The following is a 24,724-nucleotide window of genomic DNA, read 5'->3' on the forward strand; positions in this document are numbered from 1 at the left end:
GGGGTTTCAGTGACAAGAAATTGATAGATAATACAGTATCAGTTCTGCGGTAACTCTTAATTCTAACAGGATAATAACATCTGAATACCAAGTTCCCAATGTAATCCATATCACAGTTAATTGTTTAAATTGACTTTTATGAAAACAACTGAGATGTTATTTACCCAATTGAACGTCGTGGGAATGTACGAGGGGCAGCTGAAAAATTCTATAATGGACTGCCTTGATGGAGTAAGTCGCTAATTATTCCCCCCCCCCTCCCCCGACATCCACGCACTAATATCAAGATTTATGGAGTGCCTGGATCTTGTGTAGAACGCTTTATCCTTGTAATGCAAAAAGTCCTCCACGGTAGAAATGACGTCATCATCATTTGGATAATCCTTCTCTTCTAGTTTTGGGTTGAGGTGGAAATATGGTGTGGTGCCAAATCTAGTGAAGGCGGGGGTGTCCACAGCCACAGTCATGCATTGTAGTCATGGCAACATGAACTGTGCGCAGGTACGAAGACATGATACCATACCCGATACTATTTGCTGTCGCCTCTCAGCACAGGTTGCTGAGGATCTATTCTAACTTCTCTCTCTCTCCCTCTGTGTGTGTGTGTGTGTGTGTGTGTGTGTGTGTGTTACCTGCAGGTTGTGGTCATGCCCACACATATGTCCGTTAGCCCTGTACTTCTGTGCTCATATGAACGAATCTATATGATGTGGTCCAAATGTGATCGGGTCCTTGCGATTGGGTGTATATGTGCGGATTCCTGTGATCGGGTCCTTGCGATCGGATGTATATGGTCTGGTCCATGTGATCGGGTTCTTGTGATCGGGTGTATATGGTCTGGTCCATGTGATCGGGTTCTTGTGATCGGGTGTATATGGTCTGGTCCATGTGATCGGGTTCTTGTGATCGGGTGTATATGGTCTGGTCCATGTGATCGGGTTCTTGTGATCGGGTGTATATGGTCTGGTCCATGTGATCGGGTTCTTGTGATCAGGTCGATGTGATCAGGTGTATATTGTCCATGTGCACGGGACCACATAATGTGGTCCATCTACTCAGGTTCATACAATCGGCTGTATTTGAACTGCTCTAAATCATCTGGTCCATATGCTCTGATCAATGTGTTTGGGTTCATGTGTCGAATCTACATCATGTGGTGCAAATCTGATCCGGTCCATATCATGTGGACCATGCGATCTGGCCAATGCGATCTGATCAATGTGATGGGGTACTTGTCATCGGGTGAATATGATCGGATAGTATTGCTATCGGATAGTGACGACGTGTCTGGACCGGATCACTATCGAGGGAGGTTAGTTTAGACGAGTACTGTATCTATCTAGCCACGTTTGGACCACGCCAAAGGCACTGCTGACATCTCCGATCGAGTACAAAGATACGATATTCCCATATCACACATTTGTAACCGGGGGTGTTTATGAATAACACAGGTCGTTAATTGTCGTGAGGATTTATTATCAGAACACACAATCGCCCTGAAACATATTAAATGTAAAGATATATATACACGTAAATATATATGTATGTTAATATACACAAACACAGATATATAAGAGCACATCACATTATATTCATTCGCATCGTCACACCGACGACATCATAGACATAGATAGAACTCTTGCTTTCAACAAATACATTGAAGGATGTGTTATAACTTACAATAACTACATATACATTTGTATCCCTATACATGTGTAATAATATGATAAATACAATTAATTAATTTCATTAATACACAAGAAAACACAAGCATACCCTGTAGGTGAAACTGGGGCGGGAACTGTGTTCACCAACGCAATGTGACAGGACTTATGGTGCCTGCATCTAAATACAAATACAAAGACAAATATACTTACTTAGGTAAAACGGGTTACCGTAGAAAACATGAATTATGTGTTACACATAACATACCAATGAATGCTTTACATTATACATAAATAACATTGTCATAAGCAAACACATACATCATAAATACATACCCACTCGCTCATTCATTCTCAAATGAAACATTTAGGAAAGGTGAAGATATACAGTGCTAACCTAGTTACAACATTTACATGGCTGCAATTATATGACTACATGTAATGACCTACCTAAATATGTATTAAGACTGTGTAACACTACAGCTGATTACACAAATAGATGCAAGTACATTATAACAATACGTATAGAAACATTACTAACCTATTTGGACGGTCTCAGATGAAAATACTACACAGAGCAGAAATTTGTTGTCCGCATGGCAAGGTGTAGTGGCTGGTGTGCAGGTTAAATGCTGGGTGTTAGTATTTGAAACAAGGCCAATCAGGCGCAAGCTGTACTAAACAAAGGACCGACCCAAGCTACCTACTCTACCCCACAACCAGTAGAAGTTAAAAGAAAAGAAAACTCCACGCAGAGAACAAGTCGTTAAACAGAGCTGTTAAATTCAGCAGCCAAACAGGTTTATTTAATTTAATTCAACATAATAAAAGGTTAAAACACCATTTCATTACAAAACATTATATGTATACAAATATATAAAATACAGTGATCGCTCGCTATTGCGCTCTTCGATAAAGCGCTACTTCGGTTACTACGCGCGGTAACGCATGGCTCCCAAAATTTATGTACACTTTTATTACTGATAGTTTTACACAGACATAATTGTATTGTTGTTCGTTGTTCATTTGCACCTAACGCTTCTCATTGCATAATCAACCGTTTATCGCTGAATGGAGTTCTAATAATCTGTTTGAAAACATCCGCGGCAAGTCCCGGAAATACGATTGTTCAACTAGTTAACTTTTCACACTATCGACCTTTGAGCGCATGCATGCAATAAAAGAGAACCACAAGCGAAGTTTATATTCTTAATTAGTGGGCAATCCAATTTGAGGCGACACTGTCACACACATGTAGTTGCTGTCACAACACGGCGGTCATTCATTTCGTAATCGCGCTTTCGTAACATCGCCTGGTTTTTTCCGTAGTTATAACAAGCGATTTCATTGGATTAAAATTTGTTTCTAATGACGCTTTCTTGCCGAAATCTACTACAAGTTTCGTGATTGGTCAATTTTGAGCACGTGACCTCAGGCAGCCAATCAAATTATAGCTGTGATACCAAGCTCGTGTTTGATAAATATCAGAAGTTGGCGAAAGATTTTTTGTTAAATCGTGTTAATCTGAACGTTTTAAGCAGGAAATCACGATATATATTAAAAATATGGAACTTCGCGAATGTATCGTGCTAGGTTACGAGCTGTGACAAAGATTTTTCATGCATATATTTTGTCCGAGCCGAGAATTCAAGGCGACGAAAGCCGAGATGTCATTTGACTTACATTACACGCGATCGCACGAAACGATGGAAATAATAACTTAGATGTAAGTTTGATAACTTTTAGATATATTTTTGTTGATTTTATTTATCACTTTGTATAATATATTTAAAGATTTGTTTAAAACGTCTTTATTTTGCTCTTTGATGTGGACCCGTTGTCGAATGTGTGTCCGAGAATTTTATTTTCAATAACATCGCGGGAAATAGTGAATAATTTTTTAATTTATCGATTAAAAATGATAAATTGAAATGGAATACGTATTTCAGACATTGTGAAATGTGACAGATTTAATAAATGAATGATATTACAGGTAGATCTAGGTCCATAAAAATATATACTATTTTGATGTGACGTGAGATAAACACATATTGATGATTTGAGATTTTCCGAGCGCGCGCCTCGGCCTCGGTTAAACGGCTCATCGTCTATAACGCCCACCAATTATTTGGACCCCATTGGTAGCGTTATAGCGAGCGATCACTGTACATACAATATGCATAGATACAACACTGCCACACACTTCCCTCCACTACGAAATGATGTCCTCATCATTTAATTCTACCAGTCACGATATCCAGGATTGCATCAGATACTCGATGTGACTGATCAGAAAAACTTGCTGTATCACGGAGGGTGTTGAGATAATTGGCTCTCGTTAGCCAGTCCGGCTGTGCAATGGCTGACAGAACATAGTCTCCACTTGTCATCCACTGTGGTTGTGTCCGCTGTCGATTAGACCGTCGAGGTTGGGGGACAGGTGGCGTAGATGACCTTACACCAGAATGAGAGTTAGGATCTTCAGGATGAGTGAGTGATTCACCAGAGGGTAGTTCCTCCTGAGCATCCCCTGTGTCCTCCTCTTGATCTCCTTCAGTGACTGCAGTCATCTCATCATTCTGATTCTCTTCTACTGCTGCTGCTTCAGGTGGCCTATCAGCTGTAAAAACAGCTGACTCTGAAGATTCTGAGGATTCATGGGAGAGATATGCGATATAATCATCCTCACTTTCTGTTTCACAATCAGATCCTGGTCTGTCTGCATCAGCCTCGTCAACTGGGATGGTCACAGTCGGTGCTAAAGTCCTCTGTCGTGGTCTTGCTGTTGGTGTTGGAGTTGCTGGATGTACTTTCCTTGGCTGCGGTATGGGTGGCTCTTGGTTCTCAGGCTGTGGGATGGATCCAATTGGAAGTAACAGGTTCCTGTGTAATGTCCGCTTCCGTCCTTCTCCACACTCCTTACCAACTGTATACACTGGTATGGATGGATTCGGCTGGGCAAGCACAATGTACACATCTGTTTCCCATTTGTTGGCCAACTTGTGTCTACCATCAAAAGCCACTACCTTGACAAGTACTCGGTCGCCTAATGCTAAAACAGCAGCTCTAGCCTTCAGGTCATAGTACTTCTTCTGCTTACTGCGTGACTTCGTAGCTGCACTGGAAGCAATGTTGTAAGCTTGACTGAGTCTTTCCCGAAGTTCCTTGGTGTACTTATTGATGGACTTGGACTTGCTTGGCTCCATGTCTAACCCAAATGCTACATCAACAGGCAACCGAGGATGCCGTCCATACATCAGAAAGAAGGGAGACAACTCTGTAGACTCATGTCGGGTACAATTATAAGCATGGACCAGTGGTCCAACATGGGCTTTCCAATTCCTTTTGCTGTCAGGATCAAGTGTGCCGAGCATGTTGCATAAAGTACGGTTGAAGCGCTCACACATTCCATTTCCCATCGGATGGTAAGGCGTGGTCTGTGACTTGTCTATCTTGAGCAACTGACATAGTTCCTGCATGAGCTTCCCTGTGAAATTAGCTCCCTGGTCTGAGTGTATGCGTTTCGGTATTCCGTAGTGAACAATAAAGTTGTTGAAAAAGACCTCTGCTGTTGTTCTTGCAGTCATGTTCTTTGTTGGATAAGCCTGGGCATATCGGGTAAAATGATCTGTCACCACGAGAATATGTTGTTGGCCTCCTTTCGACGGTTCCAGGGTCAGGAAATCCATGCATACAAGCTCCAAGGGTTGCGATGTTACAATGCTAACCAATGGTGATCTTCCAGCAGATGGAGTCTTTCTTCGTAGACAAGATACACAGTTCTGAACATGTGCTTCAACATCTCGAGTCATACCAGGCCAGTAAAATCTCTCACGTATCAGCGATGTAGTCCTTTCCCTTCCTGGATGTCCAATATTGTCATGGAGTGATCGTAATGCTGCGATGCGGCACTGAATTGGAAGAACCAACTGGTCCTGCTCTTCTCCATCTTTCATAGTAATTCAATAAAGAACTCCTCTCTTCAATCTTAGCTGCTGGTATATCTTGACAAGGGCTATGAGATTGGCATCATCTGTAAATGGTATTCTGTCGCGCCTTGTCTTGTCCCTTAAGTGTCCAATGACAGTAGCCAGGGCTTGGTCCTTACCCTGAGCTCTCTTCCATTCTCTAACATTGGCTTCACACTTATCATCAGTGATCATCAGATTGTCATCATCATCCACATCATCATCGACTGAGACACAAAGACTCTCAATGTAGTTAGGTGTAGTGAGCGCATTGCAGATGGCTTTTACAGAGTCCAACTTGACCTGGTCCAGTTGTGAGGGATTTGATGGAGTCGGAAGTCGTGAGAGTGTATCTGCATCAGTATTAGCTTTCCCAGGCCGGTACTTGATGGAGAAGTTGTAATTAGAGAGAGATGCAAGCCACCTATGACCAGTGGCATCAAGTCTTGCTGATGTAAGGACGTAGGTTAATGGGTTGTTATCCGTCATAACAACAAAGTCATTGCCATACAGGTAGTCATGGAATTTCTCTGATACTGCCCACTTCAAACACAGGAACTCAAGCTTGTGCGCAGAGTAATTCCTTTCAGATGGCTTCAATCCTCTACTGGCATAGGCTATGACTCGCTGCTGATCGTTCTGGTGTTGATAAAGAACTGCTCCCAGACCTTGGGTGCTTGCATCTGTGTGCAATTCAAATGGCTGGTGGAAGTCGGCATATCCTAGGACTGGCGGCATGGTAAGACGATCTTTGATTTCCTGGAAGGCCTGTTCTTGTGCAGCTCTCCACTCCCACTCGGTCTGCTGATGTTGCCGTCTCTTGGACTTCTTTGTTGCAGTCTTAGGCATCAGAATAGATAAAGGCCTTGCAATCTTAGAGAAATTTTGCACGAACTTCCGGTAATATCCAGCGAAGCCGAGAAACTTCCTGATATCTTCTGGATTGGTAGGTGTTGGCCAATTTCGTATTTTTTCCACTTTATCTGGGTCTGCCTCGATTCCATCAGCGCTGATAATGTAGCCCACATACTTGACCTTTCGTTTGAAGAACTTACACTTTTTGGGTGCAAGTTTTAATCCACAGTCACGGAGGCGCTTTAGAACTCTTTCAAGACGCTCCAGGTGTTCTTCATATGTACGAGAAAATATGATCAGATCATCCAAGTATTAGAGACAGATTTGGAGATGTAATCCATCCAAGCACTGCTCCATAAGACGCTGGTAGGTTGCCGGGGCGTTGGAGAGTCCAAAGGGCATTCTGTTATACTCATAGAATCCCAAAGGTCCTACTGTGAAGGCTGTCCGTTCTTTGTGGCACTCCTCAATTTCCACCTGATGGTATCCACTCTTCATGTCCAGGACTGTAAAGTATTTCATTCCCCTTAGACAATCCAGCATCTCCTCAATTCTCGGCAGAGCATATGAATCCTTGATTGTGTGATTATTCAACTGTCTAAAGTCGATGCACATCCTCAGCTTTCCATCTTTTTTGCGAGCTAATACCACATTAGATGCCCAAGGGCTATGCGACTTTCGGATGACTCCTGCAGATAACAGTTGATGCAAGTGAGTCCGGACTTCATCATACATAGCTGGGGGTATCCGTCGATGTCTTTGCTTGAATGGTCGTTCATCATCTAGTTCTATACGGTGGCGAACAAGAGAAGTACATCCTAGATCCTCATCATCTTTGGAGAAGATGTCCTGAAACCTTGTAATTAATTCAAGTCCCAAACCAACTTCATCAGTAGAGAGTCCTTCCTGTTCCATCTCAATATTCTTCAATATGGAGGCAGAGTCTACAGATGTACCACAAGGTGGGTCCTGAAGAGTTACAGGTTGCAGCTCAGACAATAGGGCATGGGGAGGAACAACTATAGTACGTGTGGTCACGTTGAAGAGATGAACTTCTACAATATCCGGACGACCATCGTAAGAAATGACAGTTGGAGCAATGTCTATGTCTTTGCTAATGCTTGACTTTGGAGTAGGCTGCATTAAAGCACAAAGTCTGGGTGATCTAACTCCTTTGGCAACTTGTCCTTTAATTGATGCTGTGCTGTTAGACGGTATCAATATATTCTTGTCCTCCACACTCTTAACCAGACCTAACCTCCAGTCATTGCGTAGTAATTCCCGTTCCTGTAGGGTCATGGTCCTGTAGGTAAGGTACCAAGGCGTTTGTAAGGCTGCCTTTTGCAAGTACTTGACTCCATGGGTGTGCTTACAGTTTTCCATCAGACAATTCAGTATGTTTGTTCCTAACAGTACTGGTACATGTGCATTATATCTGGTGACGGGTACTATTAGGAAAAGGCATGGTACTGGTTCTGCATTATCTATTCCACCTCCAACAGACTTAATCCCAACTTCAATGAAGCCTTTGTAAGGTAGGTTTTCTCCTCCAGCACATTCAATATCCAACATGTCGCAAAGTGGCTCCAAGGAAATGTGTTTTAAGTGTTCATCATAAAATGATTCTGATATCACAGAGACAGTAGCTCCTGTATCCAGTAAGGCACGGGTCTGAACATTATCAACTGTGATGTATGCTTCATTTGCATGTCCAACAAGTCCGTCTGGCAGCTTGTCCCTTGGGGTTCTTCGATGAGCCTAATGGTGACCCCTTCCCATAGGCCCTTGCCAGTTTAAAGGTCGACGAAGGTGATCTAGTCTGACTCTACATCCCGATGCTATGTGGCCAGGGTACCCACATCTATAGCATATCGGTTCTTGGTAGTCCTCCTGATCCCAATATGGTGGTGTGGAATAGGCTCCAGTAGACTTAGTCCTTCCTTGGCCGACGCGGGTATCCTTTGCATAGCTTGGGTAATCTCTGGATGAACCTCTTCTATCCTCATACCTTGTTTGAAACCTTCTGTCTCCATGGTAAGCAGCACTCGTGGACTCATCCTGTGGTTCATTTCCTGCATAAGTGTTTCTGGTATGGACGTTGTTACCTGATGGAGCTGGGTGAGGTGGGTACTCCCGGGCATGGCCCTTCCCTCTTCTGTTGCTCCCAAAAGACATATCTTGCCTTGGTTCGAATGTCTGGTGTTGATATAACTGGGCTGTGTCCTGTCGTTTCCTGATGTCAGACACTTCCACTCGTAATTGATCTATGGCGGATGTCAGGGTCTCAAGGTCATTCTTTGAAACTGGTTCAACTGGGATAGCCATTTTAGCTGAAACATTGCACTTCTTTGTTTCCGACTTGGATAGTCCCCGCTTCATGTCGTACTCTAATTCCCGTAAGGAGATTCGTAGCTCATCAAAACTAGCTAGTGAGTCAAACTTGTGTCCAGATATAGCCTTCATTGTTGGTTTCAGACCACTCCAGAACATGTTTCTCAGCATCTCATCCTGCTCCTTCATGGGAATTATATGGTGCTCAGTGATCTGTGATAGGAGGTGTTCCAGGCGGCAGCCCCAACTAGCAACATCTTCATCCTCCGTCTGGGTTGCACTATAGAACTGTGCCATGAGGGTTTCCCTGCGCCTAACTGTGCCATAAATACTTTGGAGCTTCGAAAGTAAATCCTTGGTAGAAGCTGTAGATCCAAGTCTCATCGCAACTCTAGCAGCCTCCCCCTTGAGAGATCTGCGGACAGCCTGATCTATAACATCTGAGGTATAGCACTTGGACTGAAATAAACAATCAACTTCATAGGTCCAGAGGTCGAAAGGAGCATCCTTTCCTGTGTCATCTCCACTAAATAAAGGTAACTTTGGGAATTGGTGATAAGCCACAGCTTGGGCTTTGCCTTCCACTCCTGGAGGTGGCACCGACTGTCCATGTAGACTTGGCTCTTCCTTTATCAAGGGCCCCCCTTGCTGTGCCATTCCTTGGATCCATGCCTTCAGGTCCTCTGGTGATTGGTCCTTGGGCTCCATACCAAGCTTCCTGAACAGATTAGCCACAGGCTCCAATTCATCCTCCTTAAATTCCATGATCACAGAGAACAGGAACCATGAGTAGCAAAGTAAATAAAGTACAAAAAAAATATGCAGATGGGTAAACCCACGAAGTCGAATTGTCTTGAGTGGGAAAGGTAGAAATGTCGATTCAGAAGAAAATAGCGTGGAAAAATGGAGGCTATAGACAAATAACTTTGCACGTTATGCAACAGAAATACTGACAACTACTCGTTGTCCTACGGCCATGGATGTCGGTGTACATGTGTAACGGACGCGTGAATGCGGACACGAAGAAAAAAACAAACAAACATGAGCAACCTGATAATTGTACTATTCCCCAACAATGACTAAGTATCTTAGGTACGCTACGCTGCAATGAGTCAGTGGTAAATGTTTATCTGGTTAGTATGAGGGGGATTATGCAATAGTAGGTGCCAAAGTGAAGTGCTCGTCTAGTTCGTCATAAACTTACAAGTACACGCAAATGTATCCTACTTTGCCTATATGACAAGTAACAACTGTATTTGGTAATGGTATAACCAAATAGGACCTGGAAGAATACTTGGTTCAATGGGGTAACCAAGTGTGGTTAATGGTTAAATATGTTAAATTAACTGTCAGCTAAATTGATTTAATGCCTTAACAATTTAAGGTTTTAGTTTGTTTTCGGTAAGGGGGTGCTATAAGCAAGTGGGGAAGGTTTCACATACATCAATGATTCACACACAACTTTCAAACTAAAAAATATATAAACAACCTATTTATTTATTAAATAATCTTAATACATGTTTACTGGGATGAGCGCTGATGTTATCCTTGAACGGGTACCCGCAAAATATAAACTGAGCTAAACTAAACTAAGCTAAACAGAGCTGAGCTGAACTAAACTAAACTAAACTAAACTAAACTAAACTAAACTAAACTAACATGAAAAAACAAGCCGGCATATGCATTTCTCCAGTATATAGGCCTTTACGTAAATCAATATTTACAGATTTGTCAATCACTTGTGACCGCAGAGGAAGTCAAAGTCTATACACCAAACAACAGTTCATGTGGTCTTGGCTGTGTACTGTACACTGTAGACCAGGTCTGTAGTATCACATCTGAGGTGCGTCCTCTATCCAACGTTGGTGGTACGTCACTGATAAATCCTCACTGGGGGCTCCATTTGTAACCGGGGGTGTTTATGAATAACACAGGTCGTTAATTGTCGTGAGGATTTATTATCAGAACACACAATCGCCCTGAAACATATTAAATGTAAAGATATATATACACGTAAATATATATGTATGTTAATATACACAAACACAGATATATAAGAGCACATCACATTATATTCATTCGCATCGTCACACCGACGACATCATAGACATAGATAGAACTCTTGCTTTCAACAAATACATTGAAGGATGTGTTATAACTTACAATAACTACATATACATTTGTATCCCTATACATGTGTAATAATATGATAAATACAATTAATTAATTTCATTAATACACAAGAAAACACAAGCATACCCTGTAGGTGAAACTGGGGCGGGAACTGTGTTCACCAACGCAATGTGACAGGACTTATGGTGCCTGCATCTAAATACAAATACAAAGACAAATATACTTACTTAGGTAAAACGGGTTACCGTAGAAAACATGAATTATGTGTTACACATAACATACCAATGAATGCTTTACATTATACATAAATAACATTGTCATAAGCAAACACATACATCATAAATACATACCCACTCGCTCATTCATTCTCAAATGAAACATTTAGGAAAGGTGAAGATATACAGTGCTAACCTAGTTACAACATTTACATGGCTGCAATTATATGACTACATGTAATGACCTACCTAAATATGTATTAAGACTGTGTAACACTACAGCTGATTACACAAATAGATGCAAGTACATTATAACAATACGTATAGAAACATTACTAACCTATTTGGACGGTCTCAGATGAAAATACTACACAGAGCAGAAATTTGTTGTCCGCATGGCAAGGTGTAGTGGCTGGTGTGCAGGTTAAATGCTGGGTGTTAGTATTTGAAACAAGGCCAATCAGGCGCAAGCTGTACTAAACAAAGGACCGACCCAAGCTACCTACTCTACCCCACAACCAGTAGAAGTTAAAAGAAAAGAAAACTCCACGCAGAGAACAAGTCGTTAAACAGAGCTGTTAAATTCAGCAGCCAAACAGGTTTATTTAATTTAATTCAACATAATAAAAGGTTAAAACACCATTTCATTACAAAACATTATATGTATACAAATATATAAAATAAGTGATCGCTCGCTATTGCGCTCTTCGATAAAGCGCTACTTCGGTTACTACGCGCGGTAACGCATGGCTCCCAAAATTTATGTACACTTTTATTACTGATAGTTTTACACAGACATAATTGTATTGTTGTTCGTTGTTCATTTGCACCTAACGCTTCTCATTGCATAATCAACCGTTTATCGCTGAATGGAGTTCTAATAATCTGTTTGAAAACATCCGCGGCAAGTCCCGGAAATACGATTGTTCAACTAGTTAACTTTTCACACTATCGACCTTTGAGCGCATGCATGCAATAAAAGAGAACCACAAGCGAAGTTTATATTCTTAATTAGTGGGCAATCCAATTTGAGGCGACACTGTCACACACATGTAGTTGCTGTCACAACACGGCGGTCATTCATTTCGTAATCGCGCTTTCGTAACATCGCCTGGTTTTTTCCGTAGTTATAACAAGCGATTTCATTGGATTAAAATTTGTTTCTAATGACGCTTTCTTGCCGAAATCTACTACAAGTTTCGTGATTGGTCAATTTTGAGCACGTGACCTCAGGCAGCCAATCAAATTATAGCTGTGATACCAAGCTCGTGTTTGATAAATATCAGAAGTTGGCGAAAGATTTTTTGTTAAATCGTGTTAATCTGAACGTTTTAAGCAGGAAATCACGATATATATTAAAAATATGGAACTTCGCGAATGTATCGTGCTAGGTTACGAGCTGTGACAAAGATTTTTCATGCATATATTTTGTCCGAGCCGAGAATTCAAGGCGACGAAAGCCGAGATGTCATTTGACTTACATTACACGCGATCGCACGAAACGATGGAAATAATAACTTAGATGTAAGTTTGATAACTTTTAGATATATTTTTGTTGATTTTATTTATCACTTTGTATAATATATTTAAAGATTTGTTTAAAACGTCTTTATTTTGCTCTTTGATGTGGACCCGTTGTCGAATGTGTGTCCGAGAATTTTATTTTCAATAACATCGCGGGAAATAGTGAATAATTTTTTAATTTATCGATTAAAAATGATAAATTGAAATGGAATACGTATTTCAGACATTGTGAAATGTGACAGATTTAATAAATGAATGATATTACAGGTAGATCTAGGTCCATAAAAATATATACTATTTTGATGTGACGTGAGATAAACACATATTGATGATTTGAGATTTTCCGAGCGCGCGCCTCGGCCTCGGTTAAACGGCTCATCGTCTATAACGCCCACCAATTATTTGGACCCCATTGGTAGCGTTATAGCGAGCGATCACTGTACATACAATATGCATAGATACAACACTGCCACACACTTCCCTCCACTACGAAATGATGTCCTCATCATTTAATTCTACCAGTCACGATATCCAGGATTGCATCAGATACTCGATGTGACTGATCAGAAAAACTTGCTGTATCACGGAGGGTGTTGAGATAATTGGCTCTCGTTAGCCAGTCCGGCTGTGCAATGGCTGACAGAACATAGTCTCCACTTGTCATCCACTGTGGTTGTGTCCGCTGTCGATTAGACCGTCGAGGTTGGGGGACAGGTGGCGTAGATGACCTTACACCAGAATGAGAGTTAGGATCTTCAGGATGAGCGAGTGATTCACCAGAGGGTAGTTCCTCCTGAGCATCCCCTGTGTCCTCCTCTTGATCTCCTTCAGTGACTGCAGTCATCTCATCATTCTGATTCTCTTCTACTGCTGCTGCTTCAGGTGGCCTATCAGCTGTAAAAACAGCTGACTCTGAAGATTCTGAGGATTCATGGGAGAGATATGCGATATAATCATCCTCACTTTCTGTTTCACAATCAGATCCTGGTCTGTCTGCATCAGCCTCGTCAACTGGGATGGTCACAGTCGGTGCTAAAGTCCTCTGTCGTGGTCTTGCTGTTGGTGTTGGAGTTGCTGGATGTACTTTCCTTGGCTGCGGTATGGGTGGCTCTTGGTTCTCAGGCTGTGGGATGGATCCAATTGGAAGTAACAGGTTCCTGTGTAATGTCCGCTTCCGTCCTTCTCCACACTCCTTACCAACTGTATACACTGGTATGGATGGATTCGGCTGGGCAAGCACAATGTACACATCTGTTTCCCATTTGTTGGCCAACTTGTGTCTACCATCAAAAGCCACTACCTTGACAAGTACTCGGTCGCCTAATGCTAAAACAGCAGCTCTAGCCTTCAGGTCATAGTACTTCTTCTGCTTACTGCGTGACTTCGTAGCTGCACTGGAAGCAATGTTGTAAGCTTGACTGAGTCTTTCCCGAAGTTCCTTGGTGTACTTATTGATGGACTTGGACTTGCTTGGCTCCATGTCTAACCCAAATGCTACATCAACAGGCAACCGAGGATGCCGTCCATACATCAGAAAGAAGGGAGACAACTCTGTAGACTCATGTCGGGTACAATTATAAGCATGGACCAGTGGTCCAACATGGGCTTTCCAATTCCTTTTGCTGTCAGGATCAAGTGTGCCGAGCATGTTGCATAAAGTACGGTTGAAGCGCTCACACATTCCATTTCCCATCGGATGGTAAGGCGTGGTCTGTGACTTGTCTATCTTGAGCAACTGACATAGTTCCTGCATGAGCTTCCCTGTGAAATTAGCTCCCTGGTCTGAGTGTATGCGTTTCGGTATTCCGTAGTGAACAATAAAGTTGTTGAAAAAGACCTCTGCTGTTGTTCTTGCAGTCATGTTCTTTGTTGGATAAGCCTGGGCATATCGGGTAAAATGATCTGTCACCACGAGAATATGTTGTTGGCCTCCTTTCGACGGTTCCAGGGTCAGGAAATCCATGCATACAAGCTCCAAGGGTTGCGATGTTACAATGCTAACCAATGGTGATCTTCCAGCAGATGGAGTCTTTCTTCGTAGACAAGATACACAGTTCTGAACATGTGCTTCAACATCTCGAGTCATACCAGGCCAGTAAAATCTCTCACGTATCAGCGATGTAGTCCTTTCCCTTCCTGGATGTCCAATATTGTCATGGAGTGATCGTAATGCTGCGATGCGGCACTGAATTGGAAGAACCAACTGGTCCTGCTCTTCTCCATCTTTCATAGTAATTCAATAAAGAACTCCTCTCTTCAATCTTAGCTGCTGGTATATCTTGACAAGGGCTATGAGATTGGCATCATCTGTAAATGGTATTCTGTCGCGCCTTGTCTTGTCCCTTAAGTGTCCAATGACAGTAGCCAGGGCTTGGTCCTTACCCTGAGCTCTCTTCCATTCTCTAACATTGGCTTCACACTTATCATCAGTGATCATCAGATTGTCATCATCATCCACATCATCATCGACTGAGACACAAAGACTCTCAATGTAGTTAGGTGTAGTGAGCGCATTGCAGATGGCTTTTACAGAGTCCAACTTGACCTGGTCCAGTTGTGAGGGATTTGATGGAGTCGGAAGTCGTGAGAGTGTATCTGCATCAGTAGTAGCTTTCCCAGGCCGGTACTTGATGGAGAAGTTGTAATTAGAGAGAGATGCAAGCCACCTATGACCAGTGGCATCAAGTCTTGCTGATGTAAGGACGTAGGTTAATGGGTTGTTATCCGTCATAACAACAAAGTCATTGCCATACAGGTAGTCATGGAATTTCTCTGATACTGCCCACTTCAAACACAGGAACTCAAGCTTGTGCGCAGAGTAATTCCTTTCAGATGGCTTCAATCCTCTACTGGCATAGGCTATGACTCGCTGCTGATCGTTCTGGTGTTGATAAAGAACTGCTCCCAGACCTTGGGTGCTTGCATCTGTGTGCAATTCAAATGGCTGGTGGAAGTCGGCATATCCTAGGACTGGCGGCATGGTAAGACGATCTTTGATTTCCTGGAAGGCCTGTTCTTGTGCAGCTCTCCACTCCCACTCGGTCTGCTGATGTTGCCGTCTCTTGGACTTCTTTGTTGCAGTCTTAGGCATCAGAATAGATAAAGGCCTTGCAATCTTAGAGAAATTTTGCACGAACTTCCGGTAATATCCAGCGAAGCCGAGAAACTTCCTGATATCTTCTGGATTGGTAGGTGTTGGCCAATTTCGTATTTTTTCCACTTTATCTGGGTCTGCCTCGATTCCATCAGCGCTGATAATGTAGCCCACATACTTGACCTTTCGTTTGAAGAACTTACACTTTTTGGGTGCAAGTTTTAATCCACAGTCACGGAGGCGCTTTAGAACTCTTTCAAGACGCTCCAGGTGTTCTTCATATGTACGAGAAAATATGATCAGATCATCCAAGTATTAGAGACAGATTTGGAGATGTAATCCATCCAAGCACTGCTCCATAAGACGCTGGTAGGTTGCCGGGGCGTTGGAGAGTCCAAAGGGCATTCTGTTATACTCATAGAATCCCAAAGGTCCTACTGTGAAGGCTGTCCGTTCTTTGTGGCACTCCTCAATTTCCACCTGATGGTATCCACTCTTCATGTCCAGGACTGTAAAGTATTTCATTCCCCTTAGACAATCCTGCATCTCCTCAATTCTCGGCAGAGCATATGAATCCTTGATTGTGTGATTATTCAACTGTCTAAAGTCGATGCACATCCTCAGCTTTCCATCTTTTTTGCGAGCTAATACCACATTAGATGCCCAAGGGCTATGCGACTTTCGGATGACTCCTGCAGATAACAGTTGATGCAAGTGAGTCCGGACTTCATCATACATAGCTGGGGGTATCCGTCGATGTCTTTGCTTGAATGGTCGTTCATCATCTAGTTCTATACGGTGGCGAACAAGAGAAGTACATCCTAGATCCTCATCATCTTTGGAGAAGATGTCCTGAAACCTTGTAATTAATTCAAGTCCCAAACCAACTTCATCAGTAGAGAGTCCTTCCTGTTCCATCTCAATATTCTTCAATATGGAGGCAGAGTCTACAGATGTACCACAAGGTGGGTCCTGAAGAGTTACAGGTTGCAGCTCAGACAATAGGGCATGGGGAGGAACAACTATAGTACGTGTGGTCACGTTGAAGAGATGAACTTCTACAATATCCGGACGACCATCGTAAGAAATGACAGTTGGAGCAATGTCTATGTCTTTGCTAATGCTTGACTTTGGAGTAGGCTGCATTAAAGCACAAAGTCTGGGTGATCTAACTCCTTTGGCAACTTGTCCTTTAATTGATGCTGTGCTGTTAGACGGTATCAATATATTCTTGTCCTCCACACTCTTAACCAGACCTAACCTCCAGTCATTGCGTAGTAATTCCCGTTCCTGTAGGGTCATGGTCCTGTAGGTAAGGTACCAAGGCGTTTGTAAGGCTGCCTTTTGCAAGTACTTGACTCCATGGGTGTGCTTACAGTTTTCCATCAGACAATTCAGTATGTTTGTTCCTAACAGTACTGGTACATGTGCATTATATCTGGTGACGGGTACTATTAGGAAAAGGCATGGTACTGGTTCTGCATTATCTATTCCACCTCCAACAGACTTAATCCCAACTTCAATGAAGCCTTTGTAAGGTAGGTTTTCTCCTCCAGCACATTCAATATCCAACATGTCGCAAAGTGGCTCCAAGGAAATGTGTTTTAAGTGTTCATCATAAAATGATTCTGATATCACAGAGACAGTAGCTCCTGTATCCAGTAAGGCACGGGTCTGAACATTATCAACTGTGATGTATGCTTCATTTGCATGTCCAACAAGTCCGTCTGGCAGCTTGTCCCTTGGGGTTCTTCGATGAGCCTAATGGTGACCCCTTCCCATAGGCCCTTGCCAGTTTAAAGGTCGACGAAGGTGATCTAGTCTGACTCTACATCCCGATGCTATGTGGCCAGGGTACCCACATCTATAGCATATCGGTTCTTGGTAGTCCTCCTGATCCCAATATGGTGGTGTGGAATAGGCTCCAGTAGACTTAGTCCTTCCTTGGCCGACGCGGGTATCCTTTGCATAGCTTGGGTAATCTCTGGATGAACCTCTTCTATCCTCATACCTTGTTTGAAACCTTCTGTCTCCATGGTAAGCAGCACTCGTGGACTCATCCTGTGGTTCATTTCCTGCATAAGTGTTTCTGGTATGGACGTTGTTACCTGATGGAGCTGGGTGAGGTGGGTACTCCCGGGCATGGCCCTTCCCTCTTCTGTTGCTCCCAAAAGACATATCTTGCCTTGGTTCGAATGTCTGGTGTTGATATAACTGGGCTGTGTCCTGTCGTTTCCTGATGTCAGACACTTCCACTCGTAATTGATCTATGGCGGATGTCAGGGTCTCAAGGTCATTCTTTGAAACTGGTTCAACTGGGATAGCCATTTTAGCTGAAACATTGCACTTCTTTGTTTCCGACTTGGATAGTCCCCGCTTCATGTCGTACTCTAATTCCCGTAAGGAGATTCGTAGCTCATCAAAACTAGCTAGTGAGTCAAACTTGTGTCCAGATATAGCCTTCATTGTTGGTTTCAGACCACTCCAGAACATGTTTCTCAGCATCTCATCCTGCTCCTTCATGGGAATTATATGGTGCTCAGTGATCTGTGATAGGAGGTGTTCCAGGCGGCAGCCCCAACTAGCAACATCTTCATCCTCCGTCTGGGTTGCACTATAGAACTGTGCCATGAGGGTTTCCCTGCGCCTAACTGTGCCATAAATACTTTGGAGCTTCGAAAGTAAATCCTTGGTAGAAGCTGTAGATCCAAGTCTCATCGCAACTCTAGCAGCCTCCCCCTTGAGAGATCTGCGGACAGCCTGATCTATAACATCTGAGGTATAGCACTTGGACTGAAATAAACAATCAACTTCATAGGTCCAGAGGTCGAAAGGAGCATCCTTTCCTGTGTCATCTCCACTAAATAAAGGTAACTTTGGGAATTGGTGATAAGCCACAGCTTGGGCTTTGCCTTCCACTCCTGGAGGTGGCACCGACTGTCCATGTAGACTTGGCTCTTCCTTTATCAAGGGCCCCCCTTGCTGTGCCATTCCTTGGATCCATGCCTTCAGGTCCTCTGGTGATTGGTCCTTGGGCTCCATACCAAGCTTCCTGAACAGATTAGCCACAGGCTCCAATTCATCCTCCTTAAATTCCATGATCACAGAGAACAGGAACCATGAGTAGCAAAGTAAATAAAGTACAAAAAAAATATGCAGATGGGTAAACCCACGAAGTCGAATTGTCTTGAGTGGGAAAGGTAGAAATGTCGATTCAGAAGAAAATAGCGTGGAAAAATGGAGGCTATAGACAAATAACTTTGCACGTTATGCAACAGAAATACTGACAACTACTCGTTGTCCTACGGCCATGGATGTCGGTGTACATGTGTAACGGACGCGTGAATGCGGACACGAAGAAAAAAACAAACAAACATGAGCAACCTGATAATTGTACTATTCCCCAACAATGACTAAGTATCTTAGGTACGCTACGCTGCAATGAGTCAGTGGTAAATGTTTATCTGGTTAGTATGAGGGGGATTATGCAATAGTAGGTGCCAAAGTGAAGTGCTCGTCTAGTTCGTCATAAACTTACAAGTACACGCAAATGTATCCTACTTTGCCTATATGACAAGTAACAACTGTATTTGGTAATGGTATAACCAAATAGGACCTGGAAGAATACTTGGTTCAATGGGGTAACCAAGTGTGGTTAATGGTTAAATATGTTAAATTAACTGTCAGCTAAATTGATTTAATGCCTTAACAATTTAAGGTTTTAGTTTGTTTTCGGTAAGGGGGTGCTATAAGCAAGTGGGGAAGGTTTCACATACATCAATGATTCACACACAACTTTCAAACTAAAAAATATATAAACAACCTATTTATTTATTAAATAATCTTAATACATGTTTACTGGGATGAGCGCTGATGTTATCCTTGAACGGGTACCCGCAAAATATAAACTGAGCTAAACTAAACTAAGCTAAACAGAGCTGAGCTGAACTAAACTAAACTAAACTAAACTAAACTAAACTAAACTAAACTAAACTAACATGAAAAAACAAGCCGGCATATGCATTTCTCCAGTATATAGGCCTTTACGTAAATCAATATTTACAGATTTGTCAATCACTTGTGACCGCAGAGGAAGTCAAAGTCTATACACCAAACAACAGTTCATGTGGTCTTGGCTGTGTACTGTACACTGTAGACCAGGTCTGTAGTATCACATCTGAGGTGCGTCCTCTATCCAACGTTGGTGGTACGTCACTGATAAATCCTCACTGGGGGCTCCATTTGTAACCGGGGGTGTTTATGAATAACACAGGTCGTTAATTGTCGTGAGGATTTATTATCAGAACACACAATCGCCCTGAAACATATTAAATGTAAAGATATATATACACGTAAATATATATGTATGTTAATATACACAAACACAGATATATAAGAGCACATCACATTATATTCATTCGCATCGTCACACCGACGACATCATAGACATAGATAGAACTCTTGCTTTCAACAAATACATTGAAGGATGTGTTATAACTTACAATAACTACATATACATTTGTATCCCTATACATGTGTAATAATATGATAAATACAATTAATTAATTTCATTAATACACAAGAAAACACAAGCATACCCTGTAGGTGAAACTGGGGCGGGAACTGTGTTCACCAACGCAATGTGACAGGACTTATGGTGCCTGCATCTAAATACAAATACAAAGACAAATATACTTACTTAGGTAAAACGGGTTACCGTAGAAAACATGAATTATGTGTTACACATAACATACCAATGAATGCTTTACATTATACATAAATAACATTGTCATAAGCAAACACATACATCATAAATACATACCCACTCGCTCATTCATTCTCAAATGAAACATTTAGGAAAGGTGAAGATATACAGTGCTAACCTAGTTACAACATTTACATGGCTGCAATTATATGACTACATGTAATGACCTACCTAAATATGTATTAAGACTGTGTAACACTACAGCTGATTACACAAATAGATGCAAGTACATTATAACAATACGTATAGAAACATTACTAACCTATTTGGACGGTCTCAGATGAAAATACTACACAGAGCAGAAATTTGTTGTCCGCATGGCAAGGTGTAGTGGCTGGTGTGCAGGTTAAATGCTGGGTGTTAGTATTTGAAACAAGGCCAATCAGGCGCAAGCTGTACTAAACAAAGGACCGACCCAAGCTACCTACTCTACCCCACAACCAGTAGAAGTTAAAAGAAAAGAAAACTCCACGCAGAGAACAAGTCGTTAAACAGAGCTGTTAAATTCAGCAGCCAAACAGGTTTATTTAATTTAATTCAACATAATAAAAGGTTAAAACACCATTTCATTACAAAACATTATATGTATACAAATATATAAAATACAGTGATCGCTCGCTATTGCGCTCTTCGATAAAGCGCTACTTCGGTTACTACGCGCGGTAACGCATGGCTCCCAAAATTTATGTACACTTTTATTACTGATAGTTTTACACAGACATAATTGTATTGTTGTTCGTTGTTCATTTGCACCTAACGCTTCTCATTGCATAATCAACCGTTTATCGCTGAATGGAGTTCTAATAATCTGTTTGAAAACATCCGCGGCAAGTCCCGGAAATACGATTGTTCAACTAGTTAACTTTTCACACTATCGACCTTTGAGCGCATGCATGCAATAAAAGAGAACCACAAGCGAAGTTTATATTCTTAATTAGTGGGCAATCCAATTTGAGGCGACACTGTCACACACATGTAGTTGCTGTCACAACACGGCGGTCATTCATTTCGTAATCGCGCTTTCGTAACATCGCCTGGTTTTTTCCGTAGTTATAACAAGCGATTTCATTGGATTAAAATTTGTTTCTAATGACGCTTTCTTGCCGAAATCTACTACAAGTTTCGTGATTGGTCAATTTTGAGCACGTGACCTCAGGCAGCCAATCAAATTATAGCTGTGATACCAAGCTCGTGTTTGATAAATATCAGAAGTTGGCGAAAGATTTTTTGTTAAATCGTGTTAATCTGAACGTTTTAAGCAGGAAATCACGATATATATTAAAAATATGGAACTTCGCGAATGTATCGTGCTAGGTTACGAGCTGTGACAAAGATTTTTCATGCATATATTTTGTCCGAGCCGAGAATTCAAGGCGACGAAAGCCGAGATGTCATTTGACTTACATTACACGCGATCGCACGAAACGATGGAAATAATAACTTAGATGTAAGTTTGATAACTTTTAGATATATTTTTGTTGATTTTATTTATCACTTTGTATAATATATTTAAAGATTTGTTTAAAACGTCTTTATTTTGCTCTTTGATGTGGACCCGTTGTCGAATGTGTGTCCGAGAATTTTATTTTCAATAACATCGCGGGAAATAGTGAATAATTTTTTAATTTATCGATTAAAAATGATAAATTGAAATGGAATACGTATTTCAGACATTGTGAAATGTGACAGATTTAATAAATGAATGATATTACAGGTAGATCTAGGTCCATAAAAATATATACTATTTTGATGTGACGTGAGATAAACACATATTGATGATTTGAGATTTTCCGAGCGCGCGCCTCGGCCTCGGTTAAACGGCTCATCGTCTATAACGCCCACCAATTATTTGGACCCCATTGGTAGCGTTATAGCGAGCGATCACTGTACATACAATATGCATAGATACAACACTGCCACACACTTCCCTCCACTACGAAATGATGTCCTCATCATTTAATTCTACCAGTCACGATATCCAGGATTGCATCAGATACTCGATGTGACTGATCAGAAAAACTTGCTGTATCACGGAGGGTGTTGAGATAATTGGCTCTCGTTAGCCAGTCCGGCTGTGCAATGGCTGACAGAACATAGTCTCCACTTGTCATCCACTGTGGTTGTGTCCGCTGTCGATTAGACCGTCGAGGTTGGGGGACAGGTGGCGTAGATGACCTTACACCAGAATGAGAGTTAGGATCTTCAGGATGAGCGAGTGATTCACCAGAGGGTAGTTCCTCCTGAGCATCCCCTGTGTCCTCCTCTTGATCTCCTTCAGTGACTGCAGTCATCTCATCATTCTGATTCTCTTCTACTGCTGCTGCTTCAGGTGGCCTATCAGCTGTAAAAACAGCTGACTCTGAAGATTCTGAGGATTCATGGGAGAGATATGCGATATAATCATCCTCACTTTCTGTTTCACAATCAGATCCTGGTCTGTCTGCATCAGCCTCGTCAACTGGGATGGTCACAGTCGGTGCTAAAGTCCTCTGTCGTGGTCTTGCTGTTGGTGTTGGAGTTGCTGGATGTACTTTCCTTGGCTGCGGTATGGGTGGCTCTTGGTTCTCAGGCTGTGGGATGGATCCAATTGGAAGTAACAGGTTCCTGTGTAATGTCCGCTTCCGTCCTTCTCCACACTCCTTACCAACTGTATACACTGGTATGGATGGATTCGGCTGGGCAAGCACAATGTACACATCTGTTTCCCATTTGTTGGCCAACTTGTGTCTACCATCAAAAGCCACTACCTTGACAAGTACTCGGTCGCCTAATGCTAAAACAGCAGCTCTAGCCTTCAGGTCATAGTACTTCTTCTGCTTACTGCGTGACTTCGTAGCTGCACTGGAAGCAATGTTGTAAGCTTGACTGAGTCTTTCCCGAAGTTCCTTGGTGTACTTATTGATGGACTTGGACTTGCTTGGCTCCATGTCTAACCCAAATGCTACATCAACAGGCAACCGAGGATGCCGTCCATACATCAGAAAGAAGGGAGACAACTCTGTAGACTCATGTCGGGTACAATTATAAGCATGGACCAGTGGTCCAACATGGGCTTTCCAATTCCTTTTGCTGTCAGGATCAAGTGTGCCGAGCATGTTGCATAAAGTACGGTTGAAGCGCTCACACATTCCATTTCCCATCGGATGGTAAGGCGTGGTCTGTGACTTGTCTATCTTGAGCAACTGACATAGTTCCTGCATGAGCTTCCCTGTGAAATTAGCTCCCTGGTCTGAGTGTATGCGTTTCGGTATTCCGTAGTGAACAATAAAGTTGTTGAAAAAGACCTCTGCTGTTGTTCTTGCAGTCATGTTCTTTGTTGGATAAGCCTGGGCATATCGGGTAAAATGATCTGTCACCACGAGAATATGTTGTTGGCCTCCTTTCGACGGTTCCAGGGTCAGGAAATCCATGCATACAAGCTCCAAGGGTTGCGATGTTACAATGCTAACCAATGGTGATCTTCCAGCAGATGGAGTCTTTCTTCGTAGACAAGATACACAGTTCTGAACATGTGCTTCAACATCTCGAGTCATACCAGGCCAGTAAAATCTCTCACGTATCAGCGATGTAGTCCTTTCCCTTCCTGGATGTCCAATATTGTCATGGAGTGATCGTAATGCTGCGATGCGGCACTGAATTGGAAGAACCAACTGGTCCTGCTCTTCTCCATCTTTCATAGTAATTCAATAAAGAACTCCTCTCTTCAATCTTAGCTGCTGGTATATCTTGACAAGGGCTATGAGATTGGCATCATCTGTAAATGGTATTCTGTCGCGCCTTGTCTTGTCCCTTAAGTGTCCAATGACAGTAGCCAGGGCTTGGTCCTTACCCTGAGCTCTCTTCCATTCTCTAACATTGGCTTCACACTTATCATCAGTGATCATCAGATTGTCATCATCATCCACATCATCATCGACTGAGACACAAAGACTCTCAATGTAGTTAGGTGTAGTGAGCGCATTGCAGATGGCTTTTACAGAGTCCAACTTGACCTGGTCCAGTTGTGAGGGATTTGATGGAGTCGGAAGTCGTGAGAGTGTATCTGCATCAGTAGTAGCTTTCCCAGGCCGGTACTTGATGGAGAAGTTGTAATTAGAGAGAGATGCAAGCCACCTATGACCAGTGGCATCAAGTCTTGCTGATGTAAGGACGTAGGTTAATGGGTTGTTATCCGT

The 24,724-nt window shown here is 42.3% G+C and overlaps 3 protein-coding genes across 3 annotated transcripts; all 3 read right to left on the reverse strand.

The window, feature by feature from the left end:
- Positions 1 to 3,895: 3,895 nt before the first annotated feature.
- Positions 3,896 to 5,071, reverse strand: LOC139479652 (uncharacterized). The gene has a single exon (XM_071262491.1). It carries the CDS (start codon positions 5,069 to 5,071, stop codon positions 3,896 to 3,898), a length of 1,176 nt encoding a protein of 391 aa, XP_071118592.1.
- Positions 5,072 to 13,195: 8,124 nt separating this feature from the next.
- Positions 13,196 to 14,371, reverse strand: LOC139479653 (uncharacterized). Its single transcript, XM_071262492.1, has one exon. The coding sequence runs from the start codon at positions 14,369 to 14,371 to the stop codon at positions 13,196 to 13,198; it is 1,176 nt and encodes a 391-aa protein (XP_071118593.1).
- Positions 14,372 to 22,501: 8,130 nt separating this feature from the next.
- On the reverse strand, positions 22,502 to 23,677 carry LOC139479654 (uncharacterized). The gene has a single exon (XM_071262494.1). It carries the CDS (start codon positions 23,675 to 23,677, stop codon positions 22,502 to 22,504), a length of 1,176 nt encoding a protein of 391 aa, XP_071118595.1.
- Positions 23,678 to 24,724: the final 1,047 nt, after the last annotated feature.

This window comes from Haliotis cracherodii, unplaced genomic scaffold (genome assembly GCF_022045235.1).
Source record: "Haliotis cracherodii isolate W230 unplaced genomic scaffold, xgHalCrac1.p SCAF_4, whole genome shotgun sequence".
In the NCBI taxonomy this organism is placed as follows: domain Eukaryota; kingdom Metazoa; phylum Mollusca; class Gastropoda; order Lepetellida; family Haliotidae; genus Haliotis; species Haliotis cracherodii.

Excerpts from the sequence above, each read along its gene's own strand:
- LOC139479652 (XM_071262491.1), bottom strand. The coding sequence starts at position 5,071 with ATGTGTGAGCGCTTCAACCGTACTTTATGCAACATGCTCGGCACACTT.
- LOC139479653 (XM_071262492.1), bottom strand. The coding sequence starts at position 14,371 with ATGTGTGAGCGCTTCAACCGTACTTTATGCAACATGCTCGGCACACTT.
- LOC139479654 (XM_071262494.1), bottom strand. The coding sequence starts at position 23,677 with ATGTGTGAGCGCTTCAACCGTACTTTATGCAACATGCTCGGCACACTT.